Genomic DNA, 18,851 nt, shown 5'->3' with positions numbered 1-18,851 from the left:
ATTTGTGTGGTTTAGATGTTTCTTACATACTTTGTTGTGGTAGTAATTGAGATGTATCTCTCATGCAGGGACAAAGACGAAGATGAAGGAATCCCTAGTGAATCAGAACTGGAAAAGAGAGTGTTGGACACCAAAGCCAGAGAATTAAAAGGTAAGGCTGCTGGGGCTCAGAGAATCATTGGGTGAAGCTTTGCAAACCTAATGTAGAGTTTTGTGAAACTTTTTTCCATTTCTGATTTTAATCGTGGTTTTTCAGGAAAGATAGAAGCCTGAACTTTGCGAACAATTAAAATCCTTGTTTGAAAGTCAGTCTGTTATGGATTGTAAGGCTGCTAGGGGCCAGTTCCGTGGAAAGCTCTGAATCTCCAAAGTTTCAAATTCTGGTCCAAATCTAGAACCCCCAGTTTTCAGTTGGGCTTGAAAGTTGACAGAATGAGTTCTCCCCTCCTCATTGGGACTAAAGCAGAACTGCAGCCGAAGTGAAGCAACGACGTGTCCTTCTGAACAGGGAGATGACTTCCCATGGGGTGATGGCCTCCACTGGTGCCTTCAGAAAAAGCTCTTATAAGTGTGATGCAACACATGTGAGGCACAGGCAGATAGTTGATATGTCAGGTACTCTGCTTCTCTTTTGCCTCTATTAGTCAATATTCTAGTTCTTTTCAGGTGCCAGTGGCTTTCAGCTGTGAAGAAAATGCATTTTGTGGCTTAGGCCAGCATGGTCTAGGAGTGGCAAGATATTTGGGAAAGAATTAGGGTTCAGGTCCCCATCTCTCAGCCCCTAGATGTACAGGAAGCTGAGACAGCTGCTGTTGTAATACCCACCAGCCAGGGCTTGGAGCTACAGAGAGCCCTCCTCACTAGAGGGATTGACCCAACATGCAGGGTGTTTTGGCTGTGGAAGGAGGAGTAAAGAGTGAAGAAATATACCTATTCAGTGCTGTCTCCTCTGCTGCGTCATTGGTCGCGCAGATAATATGTGCCTTTGCCAGTATCGCTAGCGCAGTTACTTTACTACGCTGTAAAAGCTAAGGTGCCATTCATGTGGGAGCATTGTCACAGGCTAACTGTTTCCTGCTAACAGATAAATACTGTCCCCAGGGTGAGATGTGTCCTTTTGAAGCAGACGTCTTTTGAGACAGAGCTCTGCTGTGCTGACTTTATTTCTGAGACACCAAATGGCCAACGTAGCTGCAGAAATTCTGTTTGCTGGCTGTAGTTGCAGCACAGGTGCAGGGGTGTGTATTTAAATACAAAGTAAAAAAGCCAACAAGCAGGGCAGAGAGCACAAGAGTGCCCAATCCTGGATCAGTGCAAGTACCGCAGCATGGCTGGCAAGTTACTCCTGCCTACGAGTAGAAGTGAGGCCAAAGAAACGAGTGCGAAGCATAGTGCCCTGGTACCACAAAGAGGAGGACTGTGCCTAGTGCCTACCTATGTTTTCACCCTCAAGTAGCCTCCCCTCAGGTCTGAGATGTAAAAAAGGTCAAAAGCCAAGTGAATACAATCACCTGGGAAGTGCAGTGATCCCCTAGGACTGTTATCCTGCAGTGTTTGCACCATTGTGTTTATGAATTTATATTGAAAACTGAGCATTGAGCAGCCTGCGTACTAGGAATGCAATACTGCTGAGAACCCCAGCTCTCTGGGGGTTCTGAAATGTTTCATTGGGAGCATTAGCCCAAAACAGTTTAGAATTTATTTTTTACTGGTGATTGACTCTGGTATTTGCTGCTTAGAGTAACTGTAGTCACACTGTGTCTAAACCTAGATGGTCTGAAATGAGGTTATGACCCACAACGTGTCTCAAATGCATCTGTGAGAGTGACACCTCATCGATCTGCATTAGTTTCATGTCTCCCAACTTCATTTGGAGAAACAAAGTTTGACTCCATGGGGACTGCTCCTTGTGAGAGGCTTGGAAGGATTAATTTTTTATTAGTAAATGTTAGTAAATGTCAATTTCACTGTACACACACCAAAAAAATTGTCTATCAATAAAAATCTAAATCTGCAGATAGATGAAGTAAGAAAAGTGTTGCTTGAGAACTTAGTTTGATTTGAAGATATTTACTTTGTATATTTTCGACATGTGATGTTGACAATTTGTGTTTTAATGGTTATAAAGCGCCAACGTTTTGAATCTCATCATCTACCGTCATTAAATAATTCTCTGACACTCTCTATTGTCTGACACCTCCCCTCTGCCTCCCAGTAACTTCCTGCAGCAGTGAAAATTTAAATCAATAAAAATGGGAAAAGCCCTAATTTCCTGCAACTGTATACATTTAAATAGATGAAAATTGGGGAGGGGGGGAAGCTTAAAAATAAATGTTGATATTATCTATCAAAATTATTAAAAAAAAAATTAAAAAATAAAATCAATGTCTGCCAAGCCTGCTTATAGACTCTGTATACACTCCAGTATCCTGGGACCAACATGGCTGTGACAACACTGAAAGGCCTAAATGTAGCCGTTCAAATTGTAAGCAGCACACAATTCCTGCTGTTCTTTGATTTACCACATGATGGGGCCCATGTCACAGGAATTATTCGGTTTCCTTAGGGTAGCATTGTTTTCTGTTTTAAATTTCTGTTCCCCTGTTCACCCACAGAACAGCTTCAGCAGAAAGATCAGCAGATCCTGGCCCTGCTGGAGGAAAAGGAGAAGATTTTCCGGGATATCACTGACTGTAGCATGCAAGAGGATGGCTCAGTCTCCAGAGTGCTGTTCAGGTCCGGTACAGAGGAGGCACAAAAAGGGGAGACCATTATGAAAAGTGCAATAAACGAGGGTAAGCAAACCAAATGGTCCCATTAATTACAGTATCCAAAACAGCCATGTGGTGTTGAGTTCATGAGTGCTCACATTCCACCTTCAGGAGAATGACCCTTCTCTGATCATGAATAAACAGTAATAATAATATTGAACATAAGTAAAGACACAGTCCCATCTTCAGAGAGTAAAGCAAGTGAGACAGACAAGGCTCACCAATTCAGGAAAGGAAGGGGATGATGATGATCAGTGAGAAGAAAGCAGTAAAGGTACCTGGGAGTCTTCATGCTAGTAATCCAGCACAGGGGGAGCAAGCCCTGCACAGAGTTTGAGCTGTGTCAGGGCAGTGCAAAAATGAACTTTCATCCCGCTGCCCACCACACACTGCTCTGTGTTCTGTGCAACTCAGTTACACCCCTGGATCTGGTCCTTTGTTTGAAACATGGGCCATGCTATCTTTGGTTACACTCCCCTCCTGCCACATAATAGAATATGACGGCTAGGCTAAACGGATTTCCATATCACAGCAAGAGTTTATGGGTCTGGTATCCACAAGAGGCTCTTGAGTCTTTTGGAAAATCCACAAGTAGATGTAGCCCCACTTTCCCTGGGTAAATTATACAGCAGGCTGAAGTTAGAAATCCTGCCTTTGTGCAAGAATGTACCAAGAACATTTGCCAAGGGGGAAGAGGGCGATGGAAAGCACATGTAAGACTCAGTGTGTTGGAGTTATGGCCTGATGTACCATTATATTTTTGCAGGTGGAGCACCTGCACCTCTCTTATTGCATCATGGTCTTCTATAAATCCAATAAATCTTTATACAAACAAATGTGTTCATTTTACTGACCTGACACCTCTAAGCCAGAAGAAAAAACACATTAGTCAGTAAATACTGAGGATGTTTTTTAATGGACCTTTTTTTCCTGTGGCTTTTTATCCTTTCAGTTGAATATTTGCAAAGCTTGATCAGCAGGAGTCTAGGGAGTGCACTTGGGGCTGCTGACCTGCTGCCAAACTCTGAGCAAGAAGGAGGAGTTGGCCCCATCTCCCTTCCTAGAAGAGCAGAAACTTTTGGAGGATTTGACAGTCATCAGATGAATGCATCCAAGTGTAAGTATTTCTGTGCATTGTGCATGCATGTATGTATGTATGTATTAATAATACCTTATACCTGGTTGGCAGCTCCCTCACAAAGAACTCAAGGTATTTATATATCTAAACGAATTTAGCTTCCCAACCCTCCCCGTGAGATTGGTAAATATCCCTGTACCCATTTGACATATGGGGAAGGTGCAGCATATAATTGTGGAATGACTTGTCCCAGGTTCCTGAAGGTCTGTGACTGAGCAGGGAATAGATGCCAGCTCTCCTGACTTCTAGTCCTGTGCTTTCCTCTCAAACCATCTTCCCAGTATGCTTTTGCCTTACTTATGTATTTGTTTCTTTCACTTCCGCTTCAGTGCTTCTACATCTGCAGCCCTCTTCCTTCCTCTCCAGTGGACTAGCGCTTCCCAGCTTGAGAGCAAACTCAGGTCCTAGCTGTGGTCTAACACCACCTTTCCTTCTCCCTCCCTGCGCTCTCTACACACATGTGAACCAAACGCAATCGAGCATGTCAACCCCGCGGTGAATTTAGTCTCCCACAGCCGAGCGAATGAGTATTTAGTTTGGCAGCACAGTTCACTGCTTCCCAACTCGCTGTTTGTCTACAGCAGGCTCCAGAGATTTTCATACCCCCCAGAATTCAGCCCTGTGTGCTCTCTCCTACCCTCCCACCCCAACTGTGGTAAGCTGTGCTATGCTAGCATCGCTGTTTCAGTACCGGGCTCCCCCACCCCCTTTCCAGCCTTGCTGTTTCTGCACTACAGGGTAAGCTTAAGCACCAAACAATCTGCTGTGTGCCATATGTAAGAGTTTCTTAGCCGTTGGAAGGCCACAAAGTTCCCAGCAGGTCCTGTCCTACCAATGGAAAATGCATTGGCTCAGGGAACCTTAGGGATTTTGTTTAGATTGCACCTTCTTGCTTTTTAGTGCAGCAATACTTTGGACAGCCTCCGGCTGGGCTGCTGAGATTTCAATGCTTAGCCCACCCTTTACCTTGCCTGGGCTTCTGCAGAGATATGCTCTCGTGAATTAGATAGTGAGAGATCTTGAAGAGGCTTTGGGAGGAAACTGTAGGGTCTACTGGATAAGGCGCATGTCTGGGTGTCAGGAAACCTAGGTTCTATTCCCAACTCTGCCACTTACTCCCTGTGTGACCTTGGGCAAGCGTCATAACCTTATTTCCCTATCTGTAAAATAGTAGTAAATGATCCTTTACCCATCTACATGGAGGACAGTGGCAGGTCCTAGGACCCTCCAAAGGAATGAAAGGATTGCTGGGATAGATAGCATAGGCTGCGGTTTGGGGTTGGTTATTGTTTGTTTGAGTTACCAGTAAAGCCAGACTCCAGGAAGGGGCTATGATTGGACTGCATGTGGTGTGCTGTAGGCCGTTCAAAGCAGGGTTGGATGCTTATACCATGTTGGTAAAGCACCTTGAAATCAATGGAAGAAAACTACTAGAGGGGTGCCATGGGCACAGGTGAGTCTTTTCACGTGGTATGTCTCAGTTGGAAGCACTCTTGTGGGCTGTCCAGCTGGAAATTAAAGATCCTAGTGGATAAATCAAGTGTCCTGATCAAAATTCCAAGGTTCTAATGTGCAAGGCTGTGGGTGAACTACTAGCATAGTATACTTTGCACACATATACTGCACTACTAGTGTCTAAGTCCTCCAAGTCCAGTTTGCATAGGTAGCATTGAAACATAGCTTGATGTAGTAAGATCTGACTTGATAGTTGTCACTCACACTACATGTTCTAAAACAACTTGTCTTGGAGACCAGACCAAATGTGCTAGTGAAATGGAAACAGTTTATGGAATTGAGAGATTTCTAACAGATGACCCTCAAGTCAGCTTGCTAAATTTTCAGCATACTATTTGAATCCAAAGCTGGTCTCTAATCTATGTTCTTCTCCACTCTCTCTCATCAATGGTTGGTATTTATTGGTACAAATAGGAAGCAAACATACATATGTGAAGAGCATGGCTCAGTGACGTGCATCCACTTTTCAAGTCCTTTTTCCCATTTTGCAATTGCTAATGACTGAGGATTTTATCTGGGGTTTGAAAAAATCAATGACCTGTGCCAACCTGATGTGCTCCTTTTAGGTGGAGAGAAAGATGAAGGTGATGATGCTCAGGATCTCCGGAGAACAGAATCAGACAGCATTTTGAAGAAGGTACTATTGTTGTGTGTGTGTCAAACGTCATCCATGGGCCTTTGACACTTTTAACACTTGAATTGTAACTTCTTTTTAAGTCAAAAAACATATATTTCTGGACATACTAGAACAAGTTAAAACTACCCCACTGGGAAAAAAAAATGGGGGCACGTGCTCAAAACCAATTTTACGCTAACTAAAATTTCCTCTTTAAAACAATTTTACTGGATAATAGACTCTTACGTGGTACTGGTTATCTGCCATCTGTCTGCAAATCAAGTAAAACATGTCTAATTATGCATCGTTATTGAAATACCAAGGCCAAACATAATCTCACACCCATTCTCTGTGGATGAATTTATCAAATCACTACAAAATGATCTCTAATTAACATTTGATTTTATGATTTTTCACTTACTACAAACTACATGAGTTCTGCCCTTCCAAAAAGGAAAACAAGAGTGTGTTTCTATGATTAATCCTACTTAGAAAGACAGTTCCTGTGATTTCTCATTTGCCTTTTTATTAAATCTATGTGTTCTTTTTACAGGGGGGAAATGCTAATTTGATGTTCGTGTTGAAAAGAAACAACGAGGTGAGAAAAATCTCCCTGGCTTAACTCTGTGGATTTTTTTTCCCCTTCAGTTTAGGCACCAAGTATTTCAATAGGTGAGATTAAAGTGTAACAAGACACTGTGTTGTGTGCATTTAGGCTTGGATGCTCAGACTAAGGATTTGCTGACTGGCATCTAATTGCCAGCCGTAGGATACACGTTGATTATAGACATCAAGGTTTAATTATAATTAGAAAGCACGTGACTCTATTTACCATGCATCTGCGGATAGAATGAGTATAATTGTATGATGCAGGTGCAGTGAGTTGGGGCAATTAGGTTTCTATTCTCCCTTTGATACGCTTCGATAACTCCCAATTAACTCTAATGGCAGCTAAGTATCACAATGAGCAAAGGTTCCCTTAATAACATTTATTACACAAGTATTGGAAATACTGCAGTTTTTGTCAATAGAATTTTTGTATTAAACGAGTAATTACAGTATGTTCAGCAAGATTGAAAGAAGCACTTAGCCAGTGTTTTGAGATACGAGAAGTCACTCAAAGCATCACATTCTGTTGGCACTATACCAGTATATGATATTGGAGCACTTGCTTTTAAGGACTATATTTTCAAAGGGCCTCCAATAATATTCATGAGGCATTTGTGTGCCCATTATTTTGCAGATTCTCCCTGCAACATAAATGCAGGGGTTTGCATTTGTGCACAGACATGACAGGCGCACATTCTGGGCCATTTTATGATTTTTACCCCAACAGTTGTTTCCCTGTAAATTTGAAAATATGGTCAGCTTATTCCAGTCCCTTTCCCTCCCAGTGTCATTTCCCTAGCGTCATTAGCTCTTCAACCTGTTGATACAGCAGGAAATAGTTTAAACCAGGGATTGGCAACCTTTGGCCCATCAGGGAAACCCCTGACGAGACAAGACGGTTTGTTTACCTGCAGCGTCTGCAGGTTTGGCCGATCACAGCTCCCACTGGCCACGGTTCGCCATCCCAGGCCAATGGGGGCTGCAGGAAGAGTCACCAGCACATCCGTCGACCCACGCCACTTCCCGCAGCCCCCATTGCCTGGGACAGTGAATCACGACCAATGGGAGCTGCAATCGGACGAACTTGCGGACGCTGCAGGTAAAGAAACCAACCCAGCCCTCCAGCGGATTTCCCTGATGGGCCGCCTGCCAAAGGTTGCCAATCTCTGGTTTAAAGAAAGAACCTGCAAATTCCTGTGAGGTATCAGCAATCCCATGGTTCTGTGCATGATTCACACACCTTGTTGTGAGAGTATGTGCACGCCAGATGCCATGGTCAGGTTCTTTCAATGACCGGTCACTGCACTGATCGCTGAGGAAGGCCAGGGTGAGATTATCTTAGCTGTCTCTGAGATGCCCAAGAGAAATGGATGGCTAAATAGATACCTGTGACCAGTACGTGTGTTTTGGATAAGTAGGTACAGGGAAGAGAGCATGGTAGGAGTCGGGGAAGTAAAAGGATGTCTGTGTGGCTTTAAATAAAGTGTCATGGCTTTGTAAACCTCATTGCGAAGGCTATGATTTAATCAGGGGTATTTTTTGTAAAAGTCATGGACAAGTCACTGTCAAGAAACAAAAAATCACCGCCTGTGACCTGTCCATGACTTGTACCATAAATATCCCTGATTAAGTCTTTGGGTTGGCGGGTGTGGGGAGGGAGCCTGCGGCACCAGCTGCCAGGAGGCTGGAGGGAGTCTTGTGGGGCCTGCTGCCAGGTGGGGAGAACCCCAGGGGGCCAGCAGCTGCTCTAGATGACCCAGGAGCGCCGCTCAGGTGGTCCCCTGGGCAGCCATATCTACCACTGCTTGGGCGGTCCCTGAGGCCAGCTGGCCAGGGCTGCCAGAGCAGTGGCTGGCCCTGGGGCCACACCAGCAGCAGCTGGCTGCAGAATTGCTCCAGCAGCAGCTGGTGTGGCTGTCCCCAGGGCTGCCTGAGCCGCTGTGCACAGGGCCAGGTGCTTGGGTGGCCCTGGGGTCAGCCACACTGGCCACTGCAGAAGTCATGGAGGTCACAGGAAGTGATAGAATGAGCGACTTCCCCCACCTCTGTGACAAACACAGAGCCCTACTCATTGGTAGAGTTTTATAATGTAAAAGACAAGGGCTTTGCCTGTGGTTAGACAGTAAGGTGAGGTGTAACAGCAACACTCTTGTGCTTTTGTTTCCTTGCAGCATGTTCTCCAAAGCATTACGTACCTCCACAACCTGCTCAGCACTTTGCAGGTAGGTCAGTTGTAAACATAGTACCCTGCTTTGATGTGCTTCTTTCCCAAACAGCAGGTCCCCTCAGTGAGTGTTGACTGTGGTGAGGTCAGCATTTCACCCCCACTCCCTTCCCTTTGCATTGCCCGTCCTGAGTGAGACTGAAGGGTCCAGTCCAGTGTCCTAGTGACTCTGCACTGGCATGTGGGAGTACTGTCTCCTGGTCTCTTGCTGCCCAGGCCAGCAGGGGCTACAAGTGCTTTGCAGGTCTAGCCTGCTCTGTGCCTTACAAATAAGTGCCTCAAATAAACCAGCCCTACTGGACTCTCTAGGTCAGTGTTTCCCAAACAGGGGACGCCACTTGTGTAGGGAAAGCCCCTGGCAGGTCGGGCCGGGCGGTTTGTTTACCTGCCGCGTCCGCAGGTCCGGCCGATCGCGGCTCCTACTGGCCGTGGTTCGCTGCTCCAGGCCAAAGGGAGCTGCTGAAAGTGGCGCGGGCCGAGGGCCGAACTGGCTGCCACTTCCAGCAGCTCCTATTGGCCTGGAGCAGTGAACCGTGACCAGTGAGATCCGCAATCAACTGGACCTGCGGACGCAGCAGGTAAACAAACCGGCCCGGCCCACCAGGGGCTTTCCCTGCACAAGCGGCATCCCAACTTTGGGAAACACTGATGTAGGTTAACAATGATTAATTAACCCTCCCCCCTCGTTCCCCATACTACAATTGCAAGGTGCCTCGTGATGTTAGAGTTACTGCATGTCTGTGCATTTAATGAAGGGAGGCACAACACTGACTTTGTCCTTGCCTCTCCCCTCAGGGAATAGTGTTGCAGCAGGATACTTATATTGAGGATCAGAAGCTGGTTCTCAGTGAGAGAGCGCTGACACGGAGCTCCTCCCGGCCAAACTCCTTGATCGAGCAAGAGAAACAGCGGAGCCTGGAGAAGCAGCGCCAGGAGCTGGCCAACTTGCAGAAGCAGCAGGCCCAGCACCAGGAGGAGAAGCGGAGGAGAGAGAAGGAGTGGGAGGCCCGGGAGAAGGAGCTGACAGAGCGGGAGATGCTGTTGGCCCAGCGAGAGGAGCAGGCACAGAAGGGGCACCAAGATCTGGAAAGGGAGAAAGAAGAGCTGAAGCTGAGGAAAGAAGCCTACCAGCTGGATCTGGAGCGGCTGCGAGCAGCACAGAAACAACTGGAGAGGGAGAAGGAGCAGCTCAAGAGAGATGTGGAGCAATTACCCCCAGTGCAGATGGAGCCTGACCTCAGACAGGTAATCACTCTGCTCCCAGTTGAGTTCTCAGGCAGGGCACGTGACTGGGGTGACAAGATGTCTCCTAAAAGAGATGAATTAGTTGAGTCACAATTGATGGGCTCATTACTAGAATTACCAGGGGAGGTTCTGTGGCCTGTGTGATGCAGGAGGTCAGACTAGATGTGAAATCTAGAAGCTGTGACGCTGATATGTGGGGCCTGATTTCTACCAGTGGCATCTCTTTTTGCACCTGATGTTTGGGCCTGTTATGTCTCAGAAGGCTGCAGGGTGAGACATCTGGCAAAAGACATTCCTCAGAGTGTTGTCGAATCAAGATTCCTAGCAGGTCCTGCTGGGTATGTGAAAATATAGTCTTTTATCTTTCTAGTGGGACCCATCTGTGAATGAATCTGTGTTTGGCTGGCTTGTTTTTGAGACGTTCCTCACTTGTCTGATAGCAAATGGCAGAGAAGAGCATATACAGGGATGCTGAGGGCGAAATCACTGGTGCATTTCACTTCAGCCTTTTCACACCGTTTTTGTTCACCTGTGAGGAACGTACAGACAAGCACAGATTAGTTCCATGTGCAGTCAGTCCATTAGTCTGGGACAAACTGTTGGGCTGACCACACCCCTCAGCATTCACAGAAGCAGCTTGATGGTGACAATTTTGGTGCTGATCAGCTCCCCCAGTATAAGCCTTGTGACTGCACTGCTAGGCCTTAGTATTTGTATATGTGAACTAGCACCCAAAAGTGTGGTTTCCCTATAACCCCCCCTCCCCCCATGGTCAATTATTTACGCAATGTTACCAATTTAGTCATTTTCCAACACCCTCTCTCCTCCCGTCCCCCCCACCCCCTGAAATTCTAACACCCTCTCTAATTTCAATTCCTGGGGCAAACATAGTGCCTAACAAACAGCTAGCTGGCTGTGTCCCTGCTCTCAAGACTCACGGTCTAGCATATAGACACGACAGAGCAAGTGAGGGTGGGAACAGAGCAGATAGAGCTGTACAGAGTTGCAGCTCCATGCAGGGACCGCGCATACTTCTTAGTGAGCTGGGATTTATTTTCTGTTTGAAGTTGTAGTTAGTTCTGCAGCAAAGAAGGGAACTAAATCATTGGAAGGGGTCTGGATGAGGGAAAGATTGCCTAGTTCATACAGATATGTGCAGAACTCTGATTTCAGGCCTGGAGCAGATCTTTAATTAAGACACAGAATTAATTCCATAAGAAAATGTAATTTGTTTTGGGCTGAAGCAGAAGTGGTGTCATGCATTCAGGGAGTGGAAACAGCACCATGGGACTTAATAGACCAATCCTTTATCTCCAACGGTAAATTCTGAATAGGAGGGAGTCGGAGGAATACTTGCTACCCCCAGTTTCCTGAGCAGCCCAGGGGCTGACATTTCTTCATGCAATTTTGAATACTGAACAAGGCCCTGTGAATTATGATCTATTTGAGAGCAGGTAAACATGCCACGTTCTGCAAAGAAGTTGCATGCATTATTACGTAGATCTAACTTACTTGCAGGAAGCTCAGATAATCTGGCCGGGGTGCTATAGGAACACTTGAGAGAAAACACTGCTGAAGACCAGTAAGATGCCAGGGTCATCAAAAGAAAGCAACTTCTTGGAGGCACGCATCATCTCATAGACTCATAGACTCATAGACTCATAGGTCAGAAGGGACCAATCTGATCATCTAGTCTGACCTCCTGCACAAGGCAGGCCACAGAACCCCACCCATCCAATTTTATACAACCCCTATCCCAGGACCGAGTTATTGAAATCCTCAAAAATGGTTTGAAGACCTCAAGCTGCAGAGACACCACCAGCAAGCGACCCGTGCCCCACGCTGCAGGGGAAGGCGAAAAACCTCCAGGGCACCTGCCAATCCGCCCTGGAGGAAAATTCCTTCCCGACCCCAAATATGGCGATCAGCTAAACCCTGAGCATGTGGGCAAGAGTCACCAGCCAGCACCCAAGAAGGAGTTCTCCGCAGCAACTCAGTACCCATCGCATGCAACATCTCCCCGCAGACCATTGAGCAAACCTGTCTGGTGGTAATTCAAGATCAATTGCCCAAATTGACGATCCTATCATAACATCCCCTCCATATACTTATCAAGCTTTGTCTTAAAGCCAGGAAAGTCTTTTGCCCCTACTACTTCCCTCGGAAGGCTATTCCAGAACTTCACTCCCCTAATGGTCAGAAACCTTCGTCTAATTTCAAGTCTAAACTTCCTAATATCCAGTTTATACCCATTCGTCCTCGTGGCTACATTAGTACTAAACTTAAATAATTCCTCTCCCTCCCTAACGTTAACCCCCTTGATGTATTTATATAGGGCGAGCATATCCCCCCTCAGCCTTCTTTTGGCCAGGCTAAACAAGCCAAGCTCTTTGAGTCTCCTTTCATAAGGCAGTTTTTCCATTCCTCGGATCATCCTCGTAGCCCGTCTCTGAACCTGTTCCAGTTTGAATTCATCCTTCTTGAACATGGGACACCAGAACTGCACACAGTATTCCAGATGGGGTCTCACCAACGCCGTATACAACGGTACTAACACCTCCTTATCCTTGCAGGAAATACCCCGCCTGATGCATCCCAAAATCGCGTTTGCTTTTTTAACAGCCGTATCACATTGGCGACTCATAGTCATCCTGCTATCAACCAGTACCCCAAGGTCCTTCTCTTCCTCCGTCGCTTCCAACTGATGCTCCCCCAACGTATATCCAAAATTCTTATTATTAATTCCTAAATGCATGACCTTGCACTTTTCACTATTGTATTTCATCCTATTTCTATTACTCCAGTTTACAAGGTGGTTCAGATCTTCTTGAATAGCATCCCTGTCCTTCTCCGTGTTAGCAATACCCCCCAGCTTCGTGTCATCCGCGAACTTTATTAGCACATTCCCGCTCTTTGTGCCAAGGTCAGTAATAAAAAGGTTAAATAAGATCGGTCCCAAGACCGATCCTTGAGGGACTCCACTGGTGACCTCCTTCCAGTCCGACAGTTCACCTTTCAATACGACCCTCTGGAGTCTCCCCTTTAACCAGTTCCTTATCCACCTTACAACTTTCATATTCACTCCCAGCTTTTCCAATTTAAATAACAGCTCCCCGTGCGGAACCGTGTCGAACGCCTTACTGAAATCTAGGTAAATTATATCTACCGCATTTCCTTTATCTAAGTAATCCGTCACCTTCTCAAAGAAGGAGATCAGATTGGTTTGGCACGATCTACCTTTAGTAAATCCGTGTTGCAGTTCGTCCCAATTACCATTGACCTCTATGTCCTTAACTACTTTCTCCCTTAAAATTTTTTCCAAGACCTTACATACTACAGACGTCAAGCTAACAGGCCTATAATTACCCGGATCACTCTTTTTCCCTTTCTTAAAAATAGGAACTACATTAGCAATCCTCCAGTCATACGGCACAACACCCGAGATTATCGATCGCTTAAAAATTCTCGCTAACGGGCTCGCAATTTCACGCGCCAGTTCCTTTAATATCCTCGGGTGGAGATTGTCCGGGCCCTCCGACTTCGACCCATCAAGCTGTTCAAGTACGGCCTCTACCTCAGTTGCAGTAATATCCACTTCCACATCCACATTCCCGTTTATCATCCCTCCATCATCGCAAGGTTCCTCACTAGTCTTATTAAAAACCGAGGCAAAGTACTTGTTTAGATGTTGGGCCATGCCTAGGTTATCCTTAACCTCCATTCCATCCTCAGTGTATAGCGGCCCCACTTCTTCTTTCTTTGTTTTCTTCTTATTTATGTGGCTGTAGAACCTTTTACTATTGGTTTTGATTCCCTTTGCAAGTTCCAGTTCAATGCGGCTTTTAGCCTTCCTCACTTTATCCCTACATGTTCTGACCTCAGCAAGGTAGCTTTCTTTACTGATCCTGCCTTCCTTCCACTCCCTGTAAGCTTTCTGCTTTTGTCTAATCCCCTCTCTGAGTTGCTTGCTCATCCAGTTTGGCCTGCAACTCCTGCCCATGGTTCTTTTCCCCTTTCTCGGGATGCAGGCTTCCGACAGTCTCCGCAGCTGTGACTTAAAGTAATTCCAGGCCTCCTCCACATTTAAATCCACTAATTCCTCCGTCCAATCCACTTCCCTAACTAATTTCCTTAACTCTTTAAAGTTAGCCCTCGAGAAGTCAAAAACCCTAATCGCAGATCTACATTTGTTTATCCTTCCATCTAGTTTGAACTGAATCAGCTCATGATCACTCGAACCAAGGTTATCCCCTACCACCATTTCTTCTACGAGGTCCTCACTGCTCACCAACACCAAGTCTAGAATGGCATCCCCTCTAGTAGGTGCTTCAACTACTTGATGAAGAAATCCATCCGCAATCACATCCAGAAAAATCTGACCCCTATTATTCGTGCAAGTACTCGTCCTCCAGTCTATATCCGGGAAGTTGAAGTCCCCCATAATCACACATTTCCCCTTTGTGTTTACTTCATTAAAGACATTAAAGAGGTCTCTATCCATATCCCAATCCGATCCCGGCGGTCTGTAGCACACCCCAAGCACTATCTCAGGGGAAGCTCTAGTTGCTTTTTTACCCAGCGTGATTTTTGCCCAGACGGACTCCGTCTTATCCATTCCATCGCATCTTATTTCGCTACATTTAATTTCATCATTGATGTACAAGGCTACTCCCCCACCTTTGCCTTTCTTCCTGTCTTTTCTGAACAGCACATAGCCTTCAATACCCGTGCTCCAGTCATGAGTACTATTCCACCAGGTTTCGGTAATCCCTATAATATCCGGCTTCACTTCCTGCACGAGTAACTCCAGTTCCTCCATCTTGTTACCTAGGCTCCTCGCGTTAGTGTACAAACCTTTTAATTTTCGGCGTTTGGCGTCAGTGACATTCTTTCCCCCGTCGTGCACAAACTGTCTGCCACCAGCATCACCCGTTACTCTGGTTTCTACTCCACTATTCCTCCTTGGATCAAATCTTGGGGCCGCAAGGGTATCCCCACTCACTTTGTTTACTTCCCTCTCCAGGTTATGTTCTGGCGTGGAGATCTCCCGAACATTTCCCAACCATCTCCCCCAACTTTCTAGTTTAAAGCCCTCTTGATGAGGTCGGCGAGCCTCCATCCTAGAATCCTATTTCCCTCCTTGCTGAGATGAAGTCCATCGTGAGCAAACAGTTGTCTATCCGTAAACGCGTCCCAGTGACCGTACATCCCAAAGCCCTCCTTATAACACCACTCCCTGAGCCATCTGTTGATCGCCATAATCTTGTCCCTCCTTCGTCGCCCCGCTCTAGGAACCGGCAGAATCCCACTGAAGATCACCTGAGCCTCGATGTCTTTAAGCCTCTTCCCCAGTCTGAAATAGTCCTCCTTGATACAGTCCAGTGAGTAACTAGCCGTATCGTTCGTTCCCACATGAAGGATAATCAACGGATTTTTTCCCGCTCCCGCTAAGATCGTATTCAGGCTCAAGTCCACATCCTGTATCTTAACCCCCGGCAGACAGCACACTCTTCTGTTCTCCCGATCCGGTCTAGTTACAGGCCTGTCTACTCTTCTCAGTAGAGAGTCTCCAATCACGTAGACTTGCCTTTTCCTGGTGACAATGCGATTCTCCGGTCTATCCCCCACAGCAGCTGGCCGTGATTCCTCCTGATTTGTATTCGACCTCACCATCCTCCTAGGGCTCGTACTTGATGTCGCCTCCACAACATATCAAAGCTATTAATAGGGACGTTTGATGGAGCATGTAGGGATAGGAATTCATGTCTTAACTCGCCCGCCCCCCTTTTAAATACACTGGGTTCAGTTATGTTGCTGGAGGACACATTAGAAAAGCAGTACAATATTTTGTCTTGTCTTTTGTACTTAGGAAGATTCAATTTGTTGTCATGCATCAGTACATCCTACAACATTCTCTTCCCTAGGAAGCTCCCATGGCTTCTACCACCATCTGCATCTGAGAGGGGGAAGGAGCCTGGGTTTCCTAGATTTTTAAAGAGGACTCATCTGTAGGTGATTGTGCCACCATCTGTATCTGGAAAGGAGTGGAAGGGTTCATCTTTAAAATCTTTGTCTCTTCCCGCTTGGACGGAGAGGGCTGCCTCTGGGTGTTCGGCTTTTGTTAGGAGAAAATGTCCGTTTGACTGGGAGGTGACTTTTGGGTGGTGATTATAGGTAGCATGCAGGGCAACAGACTGGCCTTGGCAGCGGTCATGGTAGTATTACCCTCCCCATGATTTTGAGCTGTGCCTGCTTCTGCCAATAAAACACTTCTGTTCTCCTCTTTGCAGGTTTCAAACCCCCATGATAAAATGGTGAGGATCCCCTCCCAGCCCACCGGTGAGGACTCCAAGCAGCACAGTTCTTCCCTTCCCAAACAGGGGCACTTTGATGCAGGACTGTCTGTATCACCCAAAAGGAACAGTCTCTCAAGGACACACAAAGAGAAAGGCACTTTCCACTTGCTTAGCGCAACGAACCAGACGAACAAGGCAGCCGAGGTGCAGCAGTCCACCCGCCTCTTCGGTTTATCCAAGCCAAAGGACAAGAAGGATAAGAAGAAAAAGGGCAAAGGACACCGCTCTCAACCTGCTGGTGAGTGTCAGATGGGGCCCGAGGAGATCTTTAGGGGTTAGCGAGCTTGCAGCTCTCTGTGGCTGTTTAATCTCAGAGAGCCCAAAGGGATGGGTTATAACTAAGCGAGGGGTGGAGAAAAACAGAGATCGTGAGCAGATTTTCCAGCAGAAGGTGATTCTGCGTGTTTGGGAGGGAGAGAGGATGTCCCATGCATGCAGAGAACAGACATGACGATGTTCTTTGATTTTTATTATTTTTCTTCCCCCCGCTCTCTTCTATATGGCATTGTTGCTGCTCTCCAGGGCTTCAATATGGGAGCACCTTTTCTGCAGCCATGGGAGTTACGCTGATGCCCAGCCTGATGGGTTTCATCCTGTCAGCAAATGGCCAGGGGGCACTTAGTGCTCCCTTCTCCCTCCTTTCTCCCAACCTAACACAAATGGCTTCATAGCTTGGGCTCTCCTTATATTTGTCTACTTCTGTTGTGCAATTTCCATGTTTATGTAGGGGAGGTGCTGATAAACACTGCCTGGAGCCAGGGCCAGGTCTTAGGCACAGGTTTCAAAAGTTTTCCTATGTCCATGAAATCTTCTCTTGCAATGTCCCCTGCCATTCGAGTCCCTTCCTCCCTTTTCTGTCAGGGCACCTCATTCCTGACCTGTAGCACCCCTTGCTAGTCCAGTTGCCACTCCTCCCCCTCTGAGCTTATGCACTTCACTCCTGACCTGCCAATGTAAAGTGATACAGTCATTTCCACACATGGATTGATGTTAGCGAGAAAATAGCTTGTGAGCCTCAAACCTAGCATACTTGTGACCCAGGGCAAATTGGAACCCAGCACCTCAGGGAAGAGAGGCTGCTAGTAGATTACAGGAATTTTGCTGCACGCCAGTCACACAATCATGGGACTGGTGGGTCTAGCAACTAAAAGGTGTATTTTACATGTCAACCACCCAGAAAGGTTGTCGTGTGCTTGGGAATGGGCCTTTGGGTGGTAGGCAGTGTTTGTTTTAACATAGATCCTTTCCTTGCCTGTTCCTTCTGGTGGTGATTCGTGGCTGACTTTCCTTTCCCAGATGCTCATTCATCAGAAGCACCACCAGATGGCGAGGAGATCTTCTGCTGAATGTCTGCTCCTAATTCTGCAGGGATGAGCCTCCCTCTCCACTGTACTGTGTTAGACGCTGTACGTGCATCTGATGGGGCCAAAACATGAGCAGCTCTCCCTCTACACATCAACCATTCTCAGCCTTTGTACAGCGGAAACGTCCCCTCCCACGTTTTGCAGCACACTCCTGGCTCCTGCACCCCACCAGCTCTCTGTGTTAAATAAAACATTTGTAAAGGCTGCACATGGTGGGAAAGGGGCTCTGTCCTACGGTTTTTTGATGAATTCTGGCTGCAGAGGCTGACCACACTGCAAACAGCACCCACTTTGGGTGCAAATCTTGGCTGAACGTAGGAATAGATGTTCCCAGTCTCTTCTTACTGCTAAAGGATGAAAGACTATGGCCCAAGGGGTCTGTGCCTCCAAATTCTCCTTTTCTGGGGAATACAACCAAAACCAAGCATTTAGCAAAAGCCCAGGACTCTGAAAATGGTGCGTACACACTGGCATATAGATATAATATATATATATATATGTATGTGTCTATGTATCCACTGGGATATATTTACAGTCTGTACAGACAAGCTGGGTTAGCTTAGCTCGGCCCAAGGATACCTGATGACTTTCAGGGCGCATGTAGATATTAAATATCTTAGCCTTAATGCTCAGAGTGTATCTTTATTAGCCCTCATGCCCCTTCCAAGCACATTGTATGTTACATGCTTCATTTCAGAAAGGTACCAAACACTAGACAGCAGCAACAGTGTAAAAAAAAATACAATTGAAAGTTACTCCCAAAGGATTTCTTTGGGGCAGAGGAATTAAAATTTAATCCGTTTCCAGCACCAAACCTAATGTCTTTGGATGTGTTAAAAACACAATCAAAAAAGGATGCTGTACTTGTGAAGTAATCCCAGGAAGCCAGAACAGACCGTGTTCAAGTGACAACTGCTTTTTAATGTGTATGAGTTACAGTCTATTCCCTCCTCTTCCTGAGCCAGGCTTTCTTTGTCAGATTGTTTCTCAAGCAAGATGTCATTTCGGATCAA

General features: G+C 46.3%; 1 protein-coding gene across 3 annotated transcripts in view; it reads left to right on the top strand.

Moving 5' to 3' along the window:
* The window catches only part of AKAP13 (A-kinase anchoring protein 13), a 343,718-nt gene extending 325,254 nt beyond the window's left edge, over positions 1–18,464 (top strand). For all 3 annotated transcript variants that reach the window (XM_050967379.1, XM_050967378.1, XM_050967380.1), the window contains 9 exons: positions 69–151; positions 2,616–2,795; positions 3,724–3,888; positions 5,991–6,061; positions 6,594–6,638; positions 8,821–8,871; positions 9,669–10,118; positions 16,409–16,712; positions 17,771–18,464. In XM_050967379.1, the coding sequence (XP_050823336.1) occupies positions 69–151; positions 2,616–2,795; positions 3,724–3,888; positions 5,991–6,061; positions 6,594–6,638; positions 8,821–8,871; positions 9,669–10,118; positions 16,409–16,712; positions 17,771–17,820 (1,399 nt within the window). In that variant the 3' untranslated portion in view covers positions 17,821–18,464. The remainder of the gene's footprint in view (positions 1–68; positions 152–2,615; positions 2,796–3,723; positions 3,889–5,990; positions 6,062–6,593; positions 6,639–8,820; positions 8,872–9,668; positions 10,119–16,408; positions 16,713–17,770) is intronic.
* Positions 18,465–18,851: the final 387 nt, after the last annotated feature.

Source organism: Gopherus flavomarginatus, chromosome 9 (assembly GCF_025201925.1).
Source record: "Gopherus flavomarginatus isolate rGopFla2 chromosome 9, rGopFla2.mat.asm, whole genome shotgun sequence".
Classification (NCBI taxonomy): Eukaryota; Metazoa; Chordata; order Testudines; family Testudinidae; genus Gopherus; species Gopherus flavomarginatus.
Note: the sequence above shows the minus strand (reverse complement) of the source record. Positions and strands in the feature narration are given on the sequence as shown.